This window comes from Felis catus, chromosome B1 (genome assembly GCF_018350175.1).
Source record: "Felis catus isolate Fca126 chromosome B1, F.catus_Fca126_mat1.0, whole genome shotgun sequence".
Classification (NCBI taxonomy): Eukaryota; Metazoa; Chordata; class Mammalia; order Carnivora; family Felidae; genus Felis; species Felis catus.
Genome location: NC_058371.1, coordinates 200,011,172 through 200,029,740, shown reverse-complemented (window position 1 = coordinate 200,029,740; position 18,569 = coordinate 200,011,172). Strand labels below are relative to the sequence as shown.

The window sequence follows — 18,569 nt, the reverse complement described above, 5'->3', positions numbered from 1 at the left end:
AGTAATTCACTGAATACGTATTTATTGAGCATCAGGCACTGGGCTTGGTGCTGGAACGTTAAATCTTTAGCTGCAAGGGAATGCATAAAATTGGAACGGTCGGCTTTGCAGATTTAAAACAAAACCTGATGCCCCTTCTCCAGGGAGGTCTGCCCATTGCAAATCAGGTGGATAAATCCAGCTGTAAGTAGTTCACACACATAAATGCACATGCATCCAGGGGCGCCTGGGTGGCTCAGTTGGTTAAGCGTCCGAACCCGGCTCAGGTCATGATCTCCCAGCTTGTGGGTTCAAGCCCCGCGTCGGGCTCCGTGCTGACAGCTCGGAGCCTGGAGCCTGCTTCGGATTCTGTGTCTCCCTCTCTCTCTGCCCCTCCCCCACTCATGCTCTGTCTCTCTCACTCTCAAAAATGAATAACTGTTAAAAAAATTTCTTTTGAAAATGCACATGCATCCACTCCCATGCATGTCATACATAAAATGTGTTTGACATATCGGGCACTGCTGTGTGCTGCTCTGACCCCTGTAGAAGCTGGAGCTTTGGGGACCAACCAGTTGGGGCTGGAATCCCGGCCTACCCGTCCTCCAACTTTGCCCCCCAAGATGCATGACCTGAGCCTCAAATTCCTCATCTAGAAAGTTGGGGTAGCCACCCCCCCCCACTTCACAGTATCGTTGTATACCCTAAATGCAAGCACATATGTTAAAGCACCAAGTGTGTGCCTGCACACAGTAGGCACTCAGTAAGTGCTTGCCCACCTGTCTCCAGAGCACGAAGCCAGGCAAGAAATAGCACAAGGTGCTCAGAGGGTGCAAGAGGGTGACCCCAGGGCCGGAGGGGGCACAGAGGAGAGGGCAGTGAACCCCGTGGAGGTTGGGAGCCTTCCCAGAGATGAGCCTGGACTGAGTCCCAGAGGGTCGAGCGGATGGAGGGATGTCACGACGAGGGCTCAGCATCCCAGCTCTCAGGAGCGGCCCTGGGAACCGGTCTGGAGCGGTTGGCTCTGTCTTTTTCAGGTGCCCAGATAGATGACAACAACCCCAGGCGCACCGGCCACCGCATCGTGGCGCCCCCTGGTGGCCGCTCCAACATCACCAGCCTCGGTTGAAGGCGGACGAGTGGATGAGCCAGTGAAGTGTTCCAGGAATACTGTCAATCCCTTTCCCCGCCAGGGGTTGGGAAACCCGCGGTTTTATTTGGTACTGATGGGGGGAAAATTGAATGACGTTCTTTCCTCTTTTGTTTAGGAAGAAGTGGTATTAGTGTGGTGTGTTTGCTCGGAAACTCCTTGCCCCACAGTTGTGTGTTCATGCTGACTCCACCTCAGATCATGGGTCTCCATTGCCCTCCTTAGTGAACCCAGGCTCTAGCATCGTCTTGTACCGTCCCTTCCGCTTCTGACTCCACGGGCTCCATGATTCTCTGGGTGGTTCCTTTGCACCCTCGTAGCTGTTCTAGGATAGTTGATGCATGTTACTAAATTATGTATGCAAGTCTGTGAGTGCGTCTGACGGAACATCACCGAGGACCGATGTAGACACAATGCCCAGACCTCAGGCCCCCAGGGGCCCTTCCAAACTCTTCACACGGAGATGCTTACTCGTCCCCACCCCAAGTCCGCACTAGAAAGAAGCCTGCCCCACCCCTCCCCCACCCCCTCCCCATTGAGACCTCCTGTGAATTCTCAGAGGGGCAGGGGAACCTTCCAGTGCTTTCGGAGAAACATCATCCACGTCCTGTGTCAGAAACTCCGGTCTCCGTGGCGCTTGTGACTCGCCATGACGTCTTTCTGGTCTGTGTGTGTCCTTCCAGCCAGCTCCGACTTCAGGCCTAGCCAGGTTCACACTCAGAAAGGGGTCTCCCCACCCCCATCAGGGCTGATGACGGTGGGGCGACGGCTGCTCCCGGTTGCCCCGGTCCTGGTCCCTTCGAGGTGGTTGACGGGGCAGTCAGATTTTTAAAGTTTTGTACAAAGTTTTCCTTTGTAATCACCCCCATTTTTACTTAACAACTGACTTATTGTGGCTCTTATTTCTGAATTCAAAGCTTGTGAAAAAATAAAGAAAATAAACAGCCCGTTGGCCCCACTGGTGTGTTTTCATTGAGGGGTGACTGTTCAGTTGGGTGCAAATGCCCCAGTGGTCCCTCCTCGTGATGACTGGAGTGTGGGTTGCTTCCCAGGACTCGCTCCTGTAGACACCGAGGGAGCAGAGGAGGGAAGAGAGGGAGCCAGTCACGAGGTGTGGAGGGTCGGGCTCAGATCCCGAGGCCGTGGTGGGTGGCTTCTGTGACACGGGCTGAGAGCACACGTCCGTTGTCTCCAAGCCTCCTTGGTGCCCTCTCTTCATGTAGGTTGTGGGTCTGCCTCAGACTGGGAGTTCCAACCTCGTAAACATCACGTTTCTTCACTCCGGGTCCCATGAGCGGATGCACATTCTTGAGAAGGAAACACTCAGGCAAATTGCTTGTTCCAATTTGCCTTTAGTCGTAGTGACAGTGGTGGTGACGACTGATGACAGTGATGGTGGTGGTGACGATGCAGGCAGTATCTGTGTGGTGCTATGCCCAGAATTCGTGATCCCCAAAGACCACCAGGGAGCCGAGTCCGATGCAAAAGCAAAAGAGCCTTTATTCGAGCTAGCTCGAGCTCAATCCCCTACCTGCACCGATGCAGCGGTGAGATGCCGGGGGGAGAGAGAGCGAGTTTCAAAAGCACAAAGGTTTTATAGGGATCATGGCCTTAGCCGATTGGCTGGAGAAGGGTCGTAGCCTCAGCCGATTGGCTGGAGAAGGGTCGTGGCCTCAGCCGATTGGCTGGGGAAAGGTCGTGGCCTCAGCCGATTGGCTGGGGAAGGCTAGAACAATGGCTGCCGAGGTGTGGTCCCACATCAGCAATTATCAGCCTCGCCTGGAACTTGTTAAAAATGCAAATGTTGGGCCTGGTGGTCACAGACCCACTGAGTCAGAAACTCTGGGGGTGGGGCTCAGCAACCTGTGTTTGAACAAGTCTTCCAGGAGATTCTGATGCACCTGAAGTTTAAGAACCACTGGGTCTGAGGGTCTCTAACATGTTTGGCCTCAGTGTATACAGAACATTTCTCACTGGTCACCTATTAACCATTGGCTGTCAGCCTTGCTGTGCTATATAAATACCTAGCATCAAACGCCATCCCCAGAGACTCTGATTAATTGGTTTGGGGAGGGGTAAAATGCTCCCAGGTCATTCTAAGCCTGGACAGGGTTGAGGGCTCCTGCCTCTGGCCCCTACCTGAGAGAAGCCCTCCCTCTTCTACTCACGCTTTCCACGCCTCTCACACTCCCCTTCCTCCCACCTCAGACTTCGGAAGAACGCATCAATCGGTAAGTTACTTAAGGGGAGGAGGCGTGTTCTGAGGTTTGAGCAGGAACCTCTTTCTGCGGCCATGTCGGGGACATGGTCGCTAGTCGGCCGGCCTAGGTCTGCTCTTCCGTGTGGCACTGGCCACATGTTGGGTACTCTGTGAGGTAGTCTCTATTACTATCCCCCTTTCACAGATGAGTCCCAGAGCGTTCAGTGACATGTCCAAGGTCACACGGGGAGGAAGAGGCAGAGCCAGGATTCGAATCCAGGACCCACGCGGTTTGGCTCAAAGTACAAAGCTCCTTGCTCCTAACCTCTAACCCTTACTACCGTTCAAGGCAGGATGCCTTTGATGGTCCTGCATCTACTTACTGGTTTTAGTGTATTCTCCCTCTGCCCCCAAGGTCTGTTGGACCTTGGTTAAGGTCCCACATGGTGTTGGCTCACAGCCTGCCGTGGACTTTCTTGAAACAAGGCTACATAACGGAAGGTCAAGAATGGAGGGTAAGGCCTTTTGACGTTTGGCCTCAGCTCATTCAGACTATTAAAGGGCAGCAAAGAAACTTCCAGATAAGTAAAGCTACTCGTCCCACTCTCCGGAGAGCACTTCGTCTCCGGCATCCATCACCCCCCGCCCCAGCCCACCCAGAAACGCAAGCAGAAGTCTTCTCTCTAAGGCCGACCCTGGAGGGGCTGTGTCCAGCTGTGTAACCGGCTGAGGTTCCCCACCACCCACTGTCCCACACCACGTTCCCCAGCACGTCCGAGCGGCAGTCACGGGTCCGGGCGGTGCGAGACAGACGAGCCTTAAGTCTTGGAGGCTGTGCTGGAACATTCCTTGTGAGGCACATGCTTCCCTTTCGTGCTCCCCTTTGCCACGTCATCGCCTAGCCCCGGGCTCCGGGAATTAGGATGCGGACATCTTGGAGGGGGGATTATTCTGCTGTCCCGTCTTCTAAGTCTCTTTCCAGAAATTTTGTTTTATCTTGCCACGTTCAGGTATACGGTCCATCGTTCGCTAATCCTTGTGTCTAAGGAGCAGGAGGGCTCAAGACTCACATTTTCCCATATGATATCCCATTGAGCCGGCACCATTAATGGAAAAGACTATCCCTTCTCTCATTAAGCTGCAGCGGTGGCTTTCTTGTGAATCAGGTGACCGTAGTGTGTGGGTCTTCTGACGCAGTGGTCCCGAGGTGGCACGGCTAAATGTGGAGCAGGGGCTGGGCTGGGCTGGGCTGGGAGCCCCAGTCTGCAGTGCTTGCTAATTTCCACTGTAGCCAGTTTCAAAGTACCAACGTAAAGCCAGCAAGCTGGCAACTCCTAAGATGTAAGCGGGCCCTGGTGTCCCGTAAGGGCTGGCCTAGCCCCGCTACCTCGGCTGGTCTATTTTTGCACCCACGCTGCACACGGACTGTAAAAAGTGAGACAGAACGGTGAAGGTCTCCTCATACCCATTTGCCCCCTGCCCGTAAAGCCCCAGCCATTTTCCGACATCCCCAGCACTGCCTAACGCGTTCTGGCCCCCGAGTTTGCTTGGCCGCTTTGGTTAGTGCGCGCGGACCGGAGAAGGCTGCTCCTCCAGCCCGAGTGTCAGATCTCCGCACCCCCCCGGGGGCTGGTCTCTGGACCAAAGTGCATGTGGTCGTGACTCTCTGTGGCACAAAGCGTGAGCCCTGATGATGCGCATTTGCAGGGGCAGATCTGCATCTGACCGCTTTGCCTGTATCTCAACTGGTTCCAAATGTGGATGGGAAAGAAAGGGATGCTATTTATTACCCTCCCCATCCCAGCAGTAAAATACACAGTGCTAAGGGCCCCAGAGGAGCGTCCAGCCTCGTCAGAGGGGTACAGGGAAGGCTCTTGAAGACATAAGTCCTGCTGTTGGGACGTGGATGATGATTACAGACTCGGGAGGTGAAGTGGATGGGAGGTGGGTAGAACTGTTCCGGGCGGCAGCAGCAAAGTCCTGTGCAAAAGCCCAGTGGCAGGCAGGGGCGGGCACGTATGAGTCCACGAGAGGAGACAGGCTGCGTGGCTGAGACCGGACCTCGCAGGGTTCCGTGGTCCTTGTTAAAGATTTCCTTTTTCTCCTTAGAGCAAAGAACACCGCGGAAGCTCGTGAGTCAGATGTGCGTTTTTGGAACGTGTGGACCAGGAGGCTGGGGCAGGGCAGTTAGGAGTCACCTGTGGCAGCGTCTAGGTCAGCAGCCAAGGTAAGGACAGGACAGACACCAGGCTGGCCAGAGAGGTGCTCGGAGCATCTACGGCCTTTCTCCTCGCAGCTGAGCTCAGACCAGAGGGTAGGTGTGTGCAAAAGAAGGAATCCACGGTCTTCTCATTGGATCGTCCCTCATCGTCCCCACCAGCGCCACCTCCTATCTCTGTAACAACCCACAGCCCATAATGCACGTGGGGACGGGAACCCAGTGGAGGAGGGGGATCGCGGTGTGTCCTCGGTCTTCCCTGCACGGAGCGTGTGCTGTGTGTTTGCACAGCCCGGCCCCGGGCGTCCCCAGAGCTGGAGCTGGCAGAGTCGGTCTGCGATGGGATGAAAACAGAGAGTCCACAGCCTTTCCGGAATCACGGGCCCCTAACTGCGCCAAGCACAGTAGTGGGGCAGCAGGGCCGAGGAAGAGCCCAGAAGCACTGGCATGTGACACAGTCCCTTGGGCCGAGGAGGCTACGCTCGTGAAGCAGAATAACTTTCACGCAAGGTCTGCGGAAGCTGAGATGGCCTTCGATCTTTCAGAGACCCCGGTGCTGCTGGGGGAGGGGGGGTCTGGATTTACCAAAATCAAGTTACCAAAGCAGACACTCCCAACTCCAGAATGCCTCTGTGCAGAGGGCCCACATGACAAAAGTGGTTTCTATGTAAACCGGGTTCTCAAAACGCGGCAAGAAGGAAACCACCGCCTGTTACGGGACTCAGCAGAATAATGAAATGCTTTATTCAGCCACAAGAGGGAGCTGGCGGTTAACTCTGGAAATCCCGCCTGCTGACCAGTCGCTCTGATGGGGAACATCCTTAACCAACCAGGGAACTGCCGTGGGAGACTCCTTCCTAACAGAATCTGATTTAGATTTTAAGAAATAAAAATTCAGCCCACAAACGGTTCAGAAATCTCCCGAAGCCCACTACGTTCTGGGCTCACCAGGTACTGGCACACTTTGACTCAGGGGACATCTGGCCACGTCTGAACATGTCTGGTTGTCACAACTGGGGAGGGCTCCTGGCATCTGGTCGGTGGAGGCCAGGGATGTCCCTAAACATCCCGCAAGGCACAGGACGGCCCCTACCCTCAAACAGAGGATTAGCTCACCCAAAATGTCCACAGTGCCGGGTTTGAGAATCCCTGATTTCAATGAGAAGAGTGATTTTCATTCCCAGTGGGAAAGACCTCTCCTGGCAGTGGTTTAAGTGCGGCCAGTCTGGAAGCTCCTGGATACTGTCCCTGCCCACTGGGAGCAGCAGTGCCCCTGGGGAACATTGTCTCCTGAGGGAAAATTGCCATCTGGCAGAACGGCTTGTCCCCTCCCAGGGGAAGTCTGAGGGCTGAGTGGGGCCGCCCACAGAAGACACCGCTGTAGGTGTCATTAGGTACCAGTCAGGCCTCAGGTCCCCAGGGTGGGTGACGTAGGCCTGCAGGTCAGGGATTCCGTGGTCTGTGTCAGGGTCCTGGGGCCCTGAGACAACCTCCAAGGTGACCAGGCACTAGCTGCGGGTTGAGCCAAACATGGGAATCAGTCCAGATGAGAACCCTGCGGCCAGATGCGTGGGACATGTCTCATGGGACATGAGAACAAGGATGACAGAATTGGAGAAAAAGACGCGCCTGGGTGGCTCAGCTGGGTACGTGTCTGACTTCAGCTCAGGTCATGATCTCGTGGTTCGTGGGTTCCAGCCCCGTGTCGGGCTCTCTGCTGACAGCCCGGAGCCTGAAGCCTGCTTCGGATTCTGTGTCTCCCTCTCTCTCTGCCTCTCCCCTGCTCACGCTCTGTCTCTGTCTCTCTCAAAAATGAATAAACATTAAAAATAGTTTTTATAAAGAGATGGAGAAAAGGCTTCGGGCCAGGAAACGCCAGCCCCGCCCGGAGACCCCCGCATTCCCAGCAGAACTCCGTGGAGAGTCTGGGGAGCAGGGGGGCACCGAGGCTGGAGGCAGCCTCACACTGGGCAGGCAGGGTGCGGGTGGGGGGTGGGGTTCAGAGATCCAGGGCCGAAGAGGTCCCTGAGGAAGGGAGCCACGTCTCCAAGCCAAAGAGAAAGAGAAAACTGCAGGCAGGGTTCCGACACGGGGTTTTCATTCCACAGGCGGCAGGGTCTGCCATGCTCACTCAGGCCTTCTAGGCACTTCTCCGCCTGTCCGTCTGTCCATCCGGCCCCCCGGTGGCCCTCCCCGTCCCAGCCGGCTGGGGCGGGCAGGTGGCATTATTCCGGCTGGATCTTCCACATCGGCCCCGACCCAAACCGTAACCTACGGATGGCTTCTGTCCTTCAGCGGCTTCTTGGGGCTCTCGCCGTCGCCAGCTTCATTCTCCTGTTGGTTCAGCCTTTTGCTGCTTAAAACAAGGAAGCAATGCAGTGGTCACAACGTGAGTCCAGATCTGTCCAGAGGCAAGAACTCATCCGATCTGATCAGACGAAAAGGCAGTGACAGGCCTTCAAAACAGCCCCACCCCCTTTAACTGGGGTTGTCCAGAGACAAACACGGCCTCCGGTTTCCCTCTGTTGGGTGGGGGGAGGGGGTGGTCACCTGAGGGCCACGGGGTAAAGGCAACCCCCCACTCAGATGACTGGGCGCACCGGGACGCACTGACCCTCCTACAGACCCCAAAGTGTCTGCAGCCACTGGGGGCCTGGCAAGAAGGGGACCGTTCAGGCCGGGTGCTGGCGGGACGCGGAGCTAGGTCATGGCCGGCCCGGCCAAACTGGACACGAATAGTAGCAGTGACAGGGATACCAACAGCTCCCGCCATCGTCCATCGTTTCTGGGACCCTGTGGCTAACACCTCCGAGAAAGGCGCCTGTTTTCCTGCCCGGACTGTAAGCGGTCAATACGCATCCACTGGCAATAAGCCGGCCCCCGCCCCCGTACCTGAGTGATCCCGAGGGGTGGCCCCCTGCTGCAGGGTCATCGTCGGTGGGGCCCCCCGGGTTCCCTTTCTCCCGGGGTGGGGGCTTCTTCCTTCTCGTCCTTACAGGCTTCTCTGCAGAAGACACATAAACCCAGACATTGGGTGATGTCAAGCACGTGACAGCTTCCCTCGGCCTCACCCCGACCCAGCCGGGCATCTGCTGAGGACATCCACGGCCAAGGAGACACTCTGTGCTTTCTGCGATTACACCCATTTAACTTGTAGGGAAACTGAGGCCCGGGGAGGTGATGGGCTTTCCCAAGCTCACACAGCCGTTACGTGCCGGAGCTGGGATTCGAACCCAGGGCTGCCAGGCTCCCGCTGGGTTTCTGCCACGCCCAGCTGACCCGAGCTTCCGAAGCAGAAGGACCCTGACAGAGCAGCGTTGTTTTAAGAGACCTCTGTGTTCTCACACACCTCCCTGTCTCTGTCCGGCTACACCACCTGTGAGGTCACAGTAGTTGCCGCCGGCAGGGGGCCAAGGGCTAATCACCCCCGTCTGTAAGTCGGGGACACAGAGGCCTGGGTGGTGAGCTGCAGACCTCAGAATCGAAAGTACCGAACGCTGAAGAGCAAGGCGGCCCTGGGGCTAAGTGAGTCCGCTTGTTGACGGGCAAGGACACAAAAGCCCGGAGAGGGTAAGCACGGTGCCCGAGGCCACACAGATGGTTAGTGGCGGACACGGGACTGGGGCCCATACTCCCGCTGCTGTGCACCGCCTTCCACGACTTACCTGACGAGCCACGCTTGCTTGAAAAAGGTCTGCTTTCGGCAAGGGGCACCCGGGCCAACGCCGCCAGCTCCGAGACAAAGCTCTGCTCGGCCTCCTGGATGCAAGGACAGAGGGTCATCTGGGTCCCCCTCTGCCCCGTCCCGCCTCTGCACCACAGTGAGGCTGACGCCCTCTCCAGGGTGGCTGATGGCCCCGCATCCCTGGTGGCAGACGGGTCTCCGAGAAGAACCCACAGAAGGCAGGAGCAGGGCGGACGCGTGTGTGAGCACAGGAACCAGCACTTTCCGGCTCCTGCCAGGGAACTGTCCGTCCTCACTCACGCCAGCCAGGGAGCCCCATTTTACAGAGAAGCGTGCAGAGGTGAGGGCTCAGAGAGGGACACGGGCGGGAGCAGCAGAAGCAGGATCTCACCCGCTTCCACTCGACTTCAGAGTCTGAGCTCTTAGCTGCCGACGCTGTGGCTTAACCACCGACCTGGATTCCGTGACTTATTAGCTGTGTGACACTAGACGGTGACTTCAGCTCTCAGAGCTGCAGTGTCCCCACCTGTACCTGGAGTACGACAGTGACCCTGTCCTCGGTTATGGGACGACGAGGTCAGATGGCGTGTGTAACGCTCTTGGTTCCGTGTCAGGACAGACGCTCAGGGAACGAGCATTAACCACCTTGGCTCTCACCTGTCGCTGCCACACCGGTGGGGACTACTCTGACCGGGCCAACACTCTGTTAAGTGCTTCCATTCTGGAATATCTGATTTTTTTTTTTAAGGCACCCACTTTGCTTTAAAAAAAAAATTTTTTTTTTTAATGTTTATTTATTTTTGACAGAGACAGAGACAGAATGCAAGTAGGTTAGGGGCAGAGAGGAGGGAGACACAGAATCCGAAGCAGGCTCCAGGCTCCGAGCTGTCAGTACACAGCCCGATGCGGGGCTTGAACTCACGAACCACGAGATCATGACCTGAGCCGAAGCTGGACGCTCAACTGACTGAGCCACCCAGTCGCCCTTATTTTCGTTTTTTTTTTAATGTTTATTTCTTTTTGATAGAGACAGAGCATGAGCAGGGGAGGAGCAGACAGAGAGGGAGACACAGAATCCGAAGCAGCTCCAGGCTCTGAGCTGTCGGCACAGAGCCCGACACGGGGCTCGAACCCACGAACCGTGAGATCGTGACCTGAGCCGAAGTCAGACGCTCAGCCGACTGAGCCACCCAGATGCCCCTGTTTTAGTTTTTTTAATGTTTATTTATTTTTGATAGAGACAGAGCGTGAGCAGGGGAGGAGCAGAGAGAGAGGGAGACACAGAATCCGAAGCAGCTCCAGGCTCTGAGCTGTCGGCACAGAGCCCGACACGGGGCTCGAACCCACGAACCGTGAGATCGTGACCTGAGCCGAAGTCAGACGCTCAGCCACCCAGGCGCCCCGCCACTTTGTTTTCATAAGCGCACTTTATGAGACTTCCCCGTGATGAGCTACCCACTTCATTTCACAAGGGCCGAGCCGCCCGTGTGTCCCAGGGAAAGTGCAGGCCTCGGTCACCAGCCGCACTGCCTCCGTGACCCTGAGAGGCCCATGTGATGGCGAGCCACGTGCAGGGAAGAGCTCACTTCTCCTCCGGCTCAACAGCGGGGAGATGATCGGAGCACAGGGCCTGGCCCCCCGAAGCTGCTCGGGAATCAGCACAGCTGCTGCCCGCCCCCAAGGCTCACGGCCAAGCCGTCAGCCAGCGAGACTCAGCCAGGGCCAAGGTCTTTTTGCCGCGACCTGTGGTCACGAGAGTGGCCTTCTGCTGCTCCTGTTCCTCCCTAAGCCCCGGCCCGCTCCGTGAAGGCGCTTTTCCGACACTCGTACCTGTAGCTGGGTCTCAAGCTGGGCTTCCAGATGAGCCGCAGCCCTTGCCTTCTGCTTCCAAGCATCCAGGCGGATCCGCTGGTGCACGGTGAACTGGGCCAGAAACTTTTTCTGCTGTGCCGCCACCCTGGCAGAAGGAACGAAGGCCATCAGCGCCGCCCCAGCCGGCGGCGGCGGGTTAATCAGAGACCCAGCACAGACGTGCCCCCGGAGGCTGCTGAGTCGTGGGAACTGGGGAGCGGAAGCCGTCCTTGGGCCCGTGGAGCCCAGAGAGAGGAATGGCCTTGGCCGGCAGGATTTACGGTGGCTGCACGGCCTGTGACAGCGGCCGCAGCTGGAGTCCCTCCACCTGGGGGGGGGGGGGGGGGGCTGACTCATCATAAACGTGAGTCACCCTCGCGACTTTGCAGAATCCCGCGTGCGCGTTTTTCGTTCGGTCCCGCTGGGTCCTCAGCGATATGAGCAGGACAAAGGGTAGAACACTCAGGGCAAGAGGTGCTCAGAGGGGGCGGGGGCATCCCTGGGGTCCCGCAGCTGCCCAGTGACTGAACGGCATGAAAATCATCTCAACCCAGGGGTGGGGGCGCATTCCCCCGAAAGGGCCGGAGACCCACCAGCTACCCATCCTTACGGAAAACGTGCAACGGGATGCTCATCTCCTAGCCTGCAGCATCCGAGCCACGTGCAGGGAAGAGCTCACTTCTCCTCTGGCTCAATGGCGGGGAGACGATTGGGGCCCCCCTGAAGACGGGGGCCCGTTACTCTGGGTGGCACAGCTCCGAGCGGGGGCGGCAGCAGGGTCCCTGACCGGGAGACGGCCCCCGCTTGCTTTCACCTTGCCTCCCCCCTACCCTGAATCCCCTCCTTCCTTGGCTGACCTTCCTCAGACCCTCAGCAAACAGGAACATCCCATCCCATCCACCTTGTTTTCGTAACGGCCCTTTGCCTCTTTCTTTCCAATCTTCTGTGAGTTCCTACATCTGCAGAAGCCACGTTTAGTGTCAACAGGGAGCTGTTCGCGGAGTTTACCTTCAGGCACAGAATTGCACCTTGCTTTTGCTTCATGCTCCTCTGTCTGCCAGTCATAGCTTTCCCCTCTTCTTTGTAGTGGCCTGGCAAACTCCTATTCATCCTACAAAACCCCATCACTCATCCATCCATCCGTGTACAACTTCATTTATACATAAGAACATCTCTGGCCTGCCAGGTGCTGTCCTGTGTTTTGAAGATACAGGTGCGAACAAGAGACTCACAGTCCCTGACTTCACGAAGCTCCACTTTGAACTCGGGTAGAGGATAGATGCGGAACAAATAATTGATACAGATGAGGTCAGTGCTCTACAGTACAGCCTCCCCCACACCCTCGAGGAGGCTGCATTGGTTTCCTGGAGCTGCTCTAACAAAGGACCACAAGCTGAGGCGGGGGAGGGGGCGCTTAAGACAACAGAAATCTATTCTCTCACGGCTCTGGAGGCCAGAAGGCTTCGATCAAGGGATCAGCGGGGTTTCTTTCCCTCCAAAGGTTCTAGAGGAGAGCCCACTCCCTGCCTGTCCCAGCTCTGGGTGGCTCCCGGTGATCCCTGGCATACGTCCGCGCCGTTCCCATTCCTGCTTCTGTCTTCACATGGGCTTCTCTGTGTGTGACCAAATCTCCCTCCACCCCACCTGCCCTTGGATTTGGGGCCCGCTGGAATAATCCAGCACGATCTCGTCTCAAGATCTTTCACTTAATGACATCTGCAAAGATCTTTCCTCTACATAGGTCACGCGCACGGGCTCCAGGGATTAGGACACGCACACACAGGTCACACGCACGGGCTCCAGGGATGAGGACACGCACACACAGGTCACACGCACAGGCTCCAGGGATGAGGACATGCACAAATCTCCTAGGGGCCCCCATTCAGCGGCCAGGCGGCTTCTTGCTGTGAGCAGCCTGTCCTGTACCCGTTCTGCCAACAGTCCTGGTCACTCTCGGCTGCCACCCTGACTGCCTGTCCGCTCCTCACCATGGACTTGGCTAATGGGCCTGCCAGGCAGTGAGAACTCTATCCGGGGGTGGGGTCGGAGTGGGGCTTCCCCCTGCCCGTTCCGGAGATCCACGGAAGGGTCCAGGGGGGACTGAGACACAGCCGCCTGTGTTTACGCGATGCCCTGGCTACACGTAGACACAGGACAAGACGGGAGGCCAGAGGCCACAGCTCTAAGCCGGGAGGGGCGGTACAAGGACCTGGGACTAGAGAGCGGCCGAGAGGCAGACAATCCTGCCTGCGGAGGGACAGCCATGTGGTGCTCTGGCCCGAGCATGACCCCCTTCGGCACTGCTGATCCTCTGGACCTTCCGGAAGGAGAGGATGCCCTACTGTAGGATCTGAGTCACCTGGACGGGTCATAAACCCCTTCCTTTTGGACTCCTATTTGATTATGGAAGTGGGTGTTTAAAAAAAACATCCCTCCTGAAAGAGTCCCGACTGCACAACTGTTTCAAGCCGCACTGCGCACCGTGCAGAAGGCACAGCAGTGACAATTGTGCTGGTGGTGAAGGACATCAGGCGTGGGGCGCTGGCCGCGGGCCGGCCTTGCCGTGGGCGCCGCACTCTCTGTGGGTCTTGACGGTAATGCCCTGTGAGCCAGGAGCTACCGTCACCCCACTTCACAGACGGGGAGCCTGAGGCTCGGGGCGTGAAGGGACCTAGCCCGCGTGTGGCCAGTCTACCGCCGCGTCACCTGGCACCCCTCAGCCGGGCTCTCCCACGATCCCGCTGCTCCCCGGGGATGCAGTGTGGAGTTCGCCCTTGGACCGAGAATTGCTTCATGCGCTCAGTCTCCTAACGTTCTTTTAAATCAACGATCCGTTCTCGCTACACGGCTCTGTCCCCAGGAGCCCTGGCGGACTTTCACCAGAAACTGCGAGCGGACGGGCACGGAGGAAAGGGCACCAACAGCCACGTATGAGCCTCTAAGTCACAGCGAGAGTCGGTCACGCACCCGCACCCCCACGGGGCTTTGCTTCCATCTCCCGTAAAACCTGGCGGGGAGGTCGGACTGGGGGCGGCTGAGGCCCCTCCTCTTGGGTCACTGGGGTCCAGGTGAAGCCCTTGGGCTCCATCCATCAGAATCCCTGGAGAGGAGGAGTGGGGTAACGGCTCAGATTCCTGGGTCCCCCCGCACAGCCCCCGAGTCTGAGTGTCCAGGTGTGGGGCCTGGCATCTGCACGTTTGGGAGGAGAACCAAGTGAGATGATGCCCCCTCACGTCTGAGAGCTGCCGGGCCCGAGTCAGGTGGATAGCCGACCGTCAGGGCCAGGTGGCACCTAGGCGCGGGATGGCAGGACGTTTCCTGACCACTGCGAACGGCCGTCGGAGGATTTATGGACAGCGTGTGCGGGACTCGGTCCGACCCAGGGGACCCTGTGGTTCTTGTTTCCAGCCGTCCGATGAGGGGCTGGAATCTACTCGGAGCCCACGCTTCCATCCTGCAGGGCCGTGGCTGTCTGCTGCTTCCAGCCGCCGGGACGCCTCTGCCTAGACAAGGGACCGTCACCTGTCATCCTTCAGCGCCCCTCCCCTCCCCCATGAGAGCACCCGCACAGATTTACTGCTGTTCCGCTGTCCGTCTCTCCCTCCAGGCTGTGAGCTCTGGGGTGACAGGCACTGTCCCCAGTGGCCAGCTCGGGGCCCAGCCAAGAGTCGGTGCTTACAGGGGCGTGCCGGGCGGCTGTCCACGCTTGGGTGGACGGTTTCCACACAGGCCAGTGGCTTCTTCCGCCAAACACCTGTGTCTGTGTCTGTGTCTCAGTGCCTTCTCTGGCCACGGGGGTGTGTCTGGCCAGCTCAGGGGCCGGAAGTGCTGGTGACATAACGCCCCCAGGGCAGACCCTCAACCCGTGCGGAACAGGGCTTGGCCGACAAACCCCCTTGTTGACATAATTGGAAGTTGAATTTTATACCATCTCCCAGAAGGTCCAGAGCGGGATTGGGCCTCAGTTGCCATGGGCAGGCTGCACGGCCACAGGGTTGGTGTGCTTCTTCTCCATTGCGGTAGGCCACACAGTGCCCCTACAGGTGGCCTTGCCCTAATCCCTGGACCCGTGAGGACGTTACAGTACGTGGTAGCCGGGTCTCTGCAGGCTGGGTTTAGGGTTATCGACTTTAGGATCTGGAGACTCTCCTGGACTATCCACGTGGGTCTCAATCACCACAACGCTTACAAGCAGAGAAGTCTCTCCAAATGGAGTCAGAAAGATGAGGCGGAAGAGGAAGGCAGAGGACTTCAAGCATCGAGACGCAGGGACCACGAGCGAGGACCAAACAGAGGCCTCTAGAGGCCGGGTGGCCCCCAGCCGACAGCCACAAAGCAAGGGGACCTCAGTTCTACAGAGACCTGTGTTGTGCCGGCGACCTGAGCAAACCTGGGAAGATTCTCCCCAGAGCCTCGTCAAGAGCCCACCGGGCCGACACCCCGAGCTGGGCCGTGGGAGACCCACAAAACCAGCACCCGCCGCGGGGACCTCAGGCCCGCAGAAGCGTGGGCCACGTAGCTGGCTGTTGTCATGACAGCAGCGGGAAGCAGCTGGGGGCCTCACCTCCCTGCTCCCTCACGGTGCTTTCTGGGGTCACTTCCAGGGTGAACAGCCTGCTCCCAGCCCCCGTGCACGGGGGGATCCCACCCCACCCGGACTCGCTCGTTCCCGTGTGCCAGGCCCCGTCCTGGGGGTCGCGTGTCGAGCAGGGAGCCCGACCGAGGCACGGGGGCCTCCACTCTGGCAGCCACGTGCACGCACCATCGGACGCCGAGTGCACGGAGCAGACGCGTGGGAGGAGAGGAGGGCGCACAGGACAGAGGGGGCGAGCTCACCTCTGGTGGACGGCCATGCAGGCTTCGCCAGATCCATTCACCGCCTTGCTCCCCGGCGAAGGGTCTCCGAATCCCTGCTTTGTCCGCAGCTTGTAATTCTCCGTTCTCTCACCTAGACCATTTAGCACACAAGGTCAAGGGGCATGCTTGGGGCTGGCCTCTGAGCCAGGCCTGGGGTGGGGCCGGGCACAGAGATCGGCAGGAGACGCGCTCTCAAATCGTGGGCCACTTATGCAGCACCTGCACTGCCCCTGGGAAAGGCTCCGCGTGCGTGAGAAAGCGAGGCTTCCGTCAAGGACCCTGCGCCCCCAGAGGAAGGTGACCCCTGCTCTCCCTGCAACTGCTCAGACCCCACTTTCTTGAGAGTGCCAGGAGCAAGGGTGGAGAAGAAGAAAGGTTCCACTGCAGAGAGGCCGTCACGGGTAAAAATTCAGAGCAGAAGGAACAAAGCGTTCGACAGGCGGTGCTGTGGGTGTGCAGCCGGCCCCTCCCATGTGGGTGCTTTCCGGGCAGCCGGGAAGTCCGGTTGGGCCGGAGCTTTCTAGAACACAAAGGTTTATTTAACCTGGATGGTCTCTAACCTGGGTGATCTCTGGGGATGTGCCATTCTAGGACTCTTTAAAAAAAACAAAAAGAGCACTGAACGAAGCAGAAGGAGCTTATGTGGTCAGCTAAGTTGCATCATTTCAATGTATTTCCTGGGAAATCCTCGCATGAGAGCCGGGGTGTCAGGGAAACAGGAAATCTGAGCTGAGAGGATGTGTGGAGGGTGAGCCCAACCCTAGCCTCACAGATGGGGAAACCGAGGCCTAGAGAGGGAAGGGAAGGCCCCGGCTCCCGAACGCCCTGCGGTGACTATCTGTCTGTTTCCTGCCGACCGAGACCATTTGGAGTCATTGGGCAGATTTCCAGACAGGTGTCCAGATTTTACTTTGAGTCTGGGATTCAAAGTCCCCAGGACAGGGGAAGAAAAGGTACCTGCTGTGCTTACTGAGGGGACTGATACTCCCAGAAGACTGCGCCCAGGACCTGCTGCCCATCGTTGGTCGAGGAATCAGTTCCAGCTCTGGGCAATCCAGGCAAAACCCGTCTGAGAACGTGGGGTTCTATGCTGTTCTGAAGTCCCGGATGCAGGGAGGGACGTTACAAGCAGAGGCCTCGAGGAAACTGGCTTGTGTCTATTATTATACACGTATTGTTGCTGGCTTTGTGGATGATGTCCATTCTGTCACCCGAGTGGCCTCTTGTGAGGGCACGTGGGGGAAACTCTCTGGGTCTTAGGAACATCAGGGCCACTGATCTGTTCTCACTCGCTGTCACTGCACAGCTGTAACTGATGAAGTTCCCATCCCTTTGGCCACCAGGAAGCCCAGAGTCAAAACCGTGTCACCATTAGGTAGGGATCTGATGGCCTATGTCCCAGATCATGACCTCACCTGAACCCCATCTCACTGTCCTATCCTTGTCCTGATTCATCTACTTTTTAAAAAAAAAATTTTTTTTAACGTTTTTTATTTACTTTTGAGAGAGAGACAGAGCACAAGCAGGGGAGGGGCAGAGAGAGAGGGAGACACAGGATCCGAAGCAGACCCCGGTCCCTGAACTGTCGGCACAGAGCCCGACGCAGGGCTCGAACTCACAAACTGCTAGATCGTGACCTGAGCCGAAGTCAGACGCTCAACCGACTGAGCCACCCAGGTGCCCCACCCCCCCGCTTTTTTTTTTCAAAAATTTTTTTAATATCTATTTATTTATTTTTGACAGAGAGACAGAGACAGAGCACGAGCAGGGGAGGAGCAGAGAGAGAGGGAGACACAGAATCCAAAGCAGGCTCCAAGCTCTGAGCTGTCAGCACAGAGCCCAACGCGGGGCTCGAACCCATGAACCGTAAGATCATGACCCGAGTCAAAGCTGGACGCTTAACCAACTGAGCCCCCCAGGCGCCCCGATTCATCTACTTTTTAAAAATCCTCTTATACTGTATGGTCCTCTAGGTGGCTTTTTAAAAGCCTATTTTAGGGGGAGGGAGCAGACAATCAATCAATCAACCAAACCGCCCCAGTAACGTTCGGAAGGTGTGACGTGCCATTGCGTCCCAGAGCAGGAGCACGTCTGGCCTGCTGTGTGCGGGGCTTCCCTGAGGAGGGGGCCGTTACCCTGCAGGGTCTTCAGGAGTTGCAGCCTTCTCTCCTCGTGGTCCTGCATGACCCTCCCGATGTGCTGGTAATATGCCCGCACGAGCCGGCCGACGCCGGCACTGGTCACGTAGACGCTCTCCACGGCCGCCTCTGTCAGCACTCTCTGCGGCAGGAGGGGGAAGACGCAGCAAAGTCACACGTGGTCCCCCACCCACGTCCTGGTTCTTAGCTTCTACCACGCCCGACCTTGACTGGTGGGGCAGCGGGCAGAGCATGGGTGGGTGGGTGGCTTACGCCTGTCCCGGTGATCTTATGTCCTTGGTCAGGGGTGCTCTGGGGACGGCCGTATGACCGGTTCTGGCCAGCGAGACCCAGTGTTAGGGAAAATCTGTCGGGGGCGAGCACCTGGGTGGCTCGGTTGGCTGAGCGTCCGACTTCGGCTCAGGTCATGATCTCACGGTTCATGGGTTCCAGCCCCGGTAGGGGTCTGTGCTGACAGCTCCGAGCCTGGA

General features: G+C 57.7%; 2 protein-coding genes across 10 annotated transcripts in view; one reads left to right on the top strand and one right to left on the bottom strand.

The window, feature by feature from the left end:
• The window catches only part of CRMP1 (collapsin response mediator protein 1), a 78,363-nt gene extending 76,287 nt beyond the window's left edge, over positions 1 to 2,076 (top strand). For both annotated transcript variants that reach the window (XM_023253323.2, XM_023253324.2), the window contains exon 14: positions 1,017 to 2,076. In XM_023253323.2, the coding sequence (XP_023109091.1) occupies positions 1,017 to 1,108 (92 nt within the window). In that variant the 3' untranslated portion in view covers positions 1,109 to 2,076. The remainder of the gene's footprint in view (positions 1 to 1,016) is intronic.
• Positions 2,077 to 6,268: 4,192 nt separating this feature from the next.
• EVC (EvC ciliary complex subunit 1) overlaps positions 6,269 to 18,569 on the bottom strand; it is a 76,202-nt gene continuing 63,901 nt past the window's right edge. For 6 of the 8 annotated variants that reach the window (XM_045056605.1, XM_045056607.1, XM_023253319.2 and 3 more), the window contains 6 exons: positions 18,076 to 18,220; positions 15,920 to 16,031; positions 11,063 to 11,189; positions 9,213 to 9,306; positions 8,440 to 8,551; positions 6,269 to 7,903 (listed from right to left, as the gene is read on the bottom strand). In XM_045056605.1, the coding sequence (XP_044912540.1) occupies positions 7,819 to 7,903; positions 8,440 to 8,551; positions 9,213 to 9,306; positions 11,063 to 11,189; positions 15,920 to 16,031; positions 18,076 to 18,220 (675 nt within the window). In that variant the 3' untranslated portion in view covers positions 6,269 to 7,818. The remainder of the gene's footprint in view (positions 7,904 to 8,439; positions 8,552 to 9,212; positions 9,307 to 11,062; positions 11,190 to 15,919; positions 16,032 to 18,075; positions 18,221 to 18,569) is intronic. The other 2 variants (XM_045056606.1, XM_023253320.2) reach the window with 1 other exon arrangement.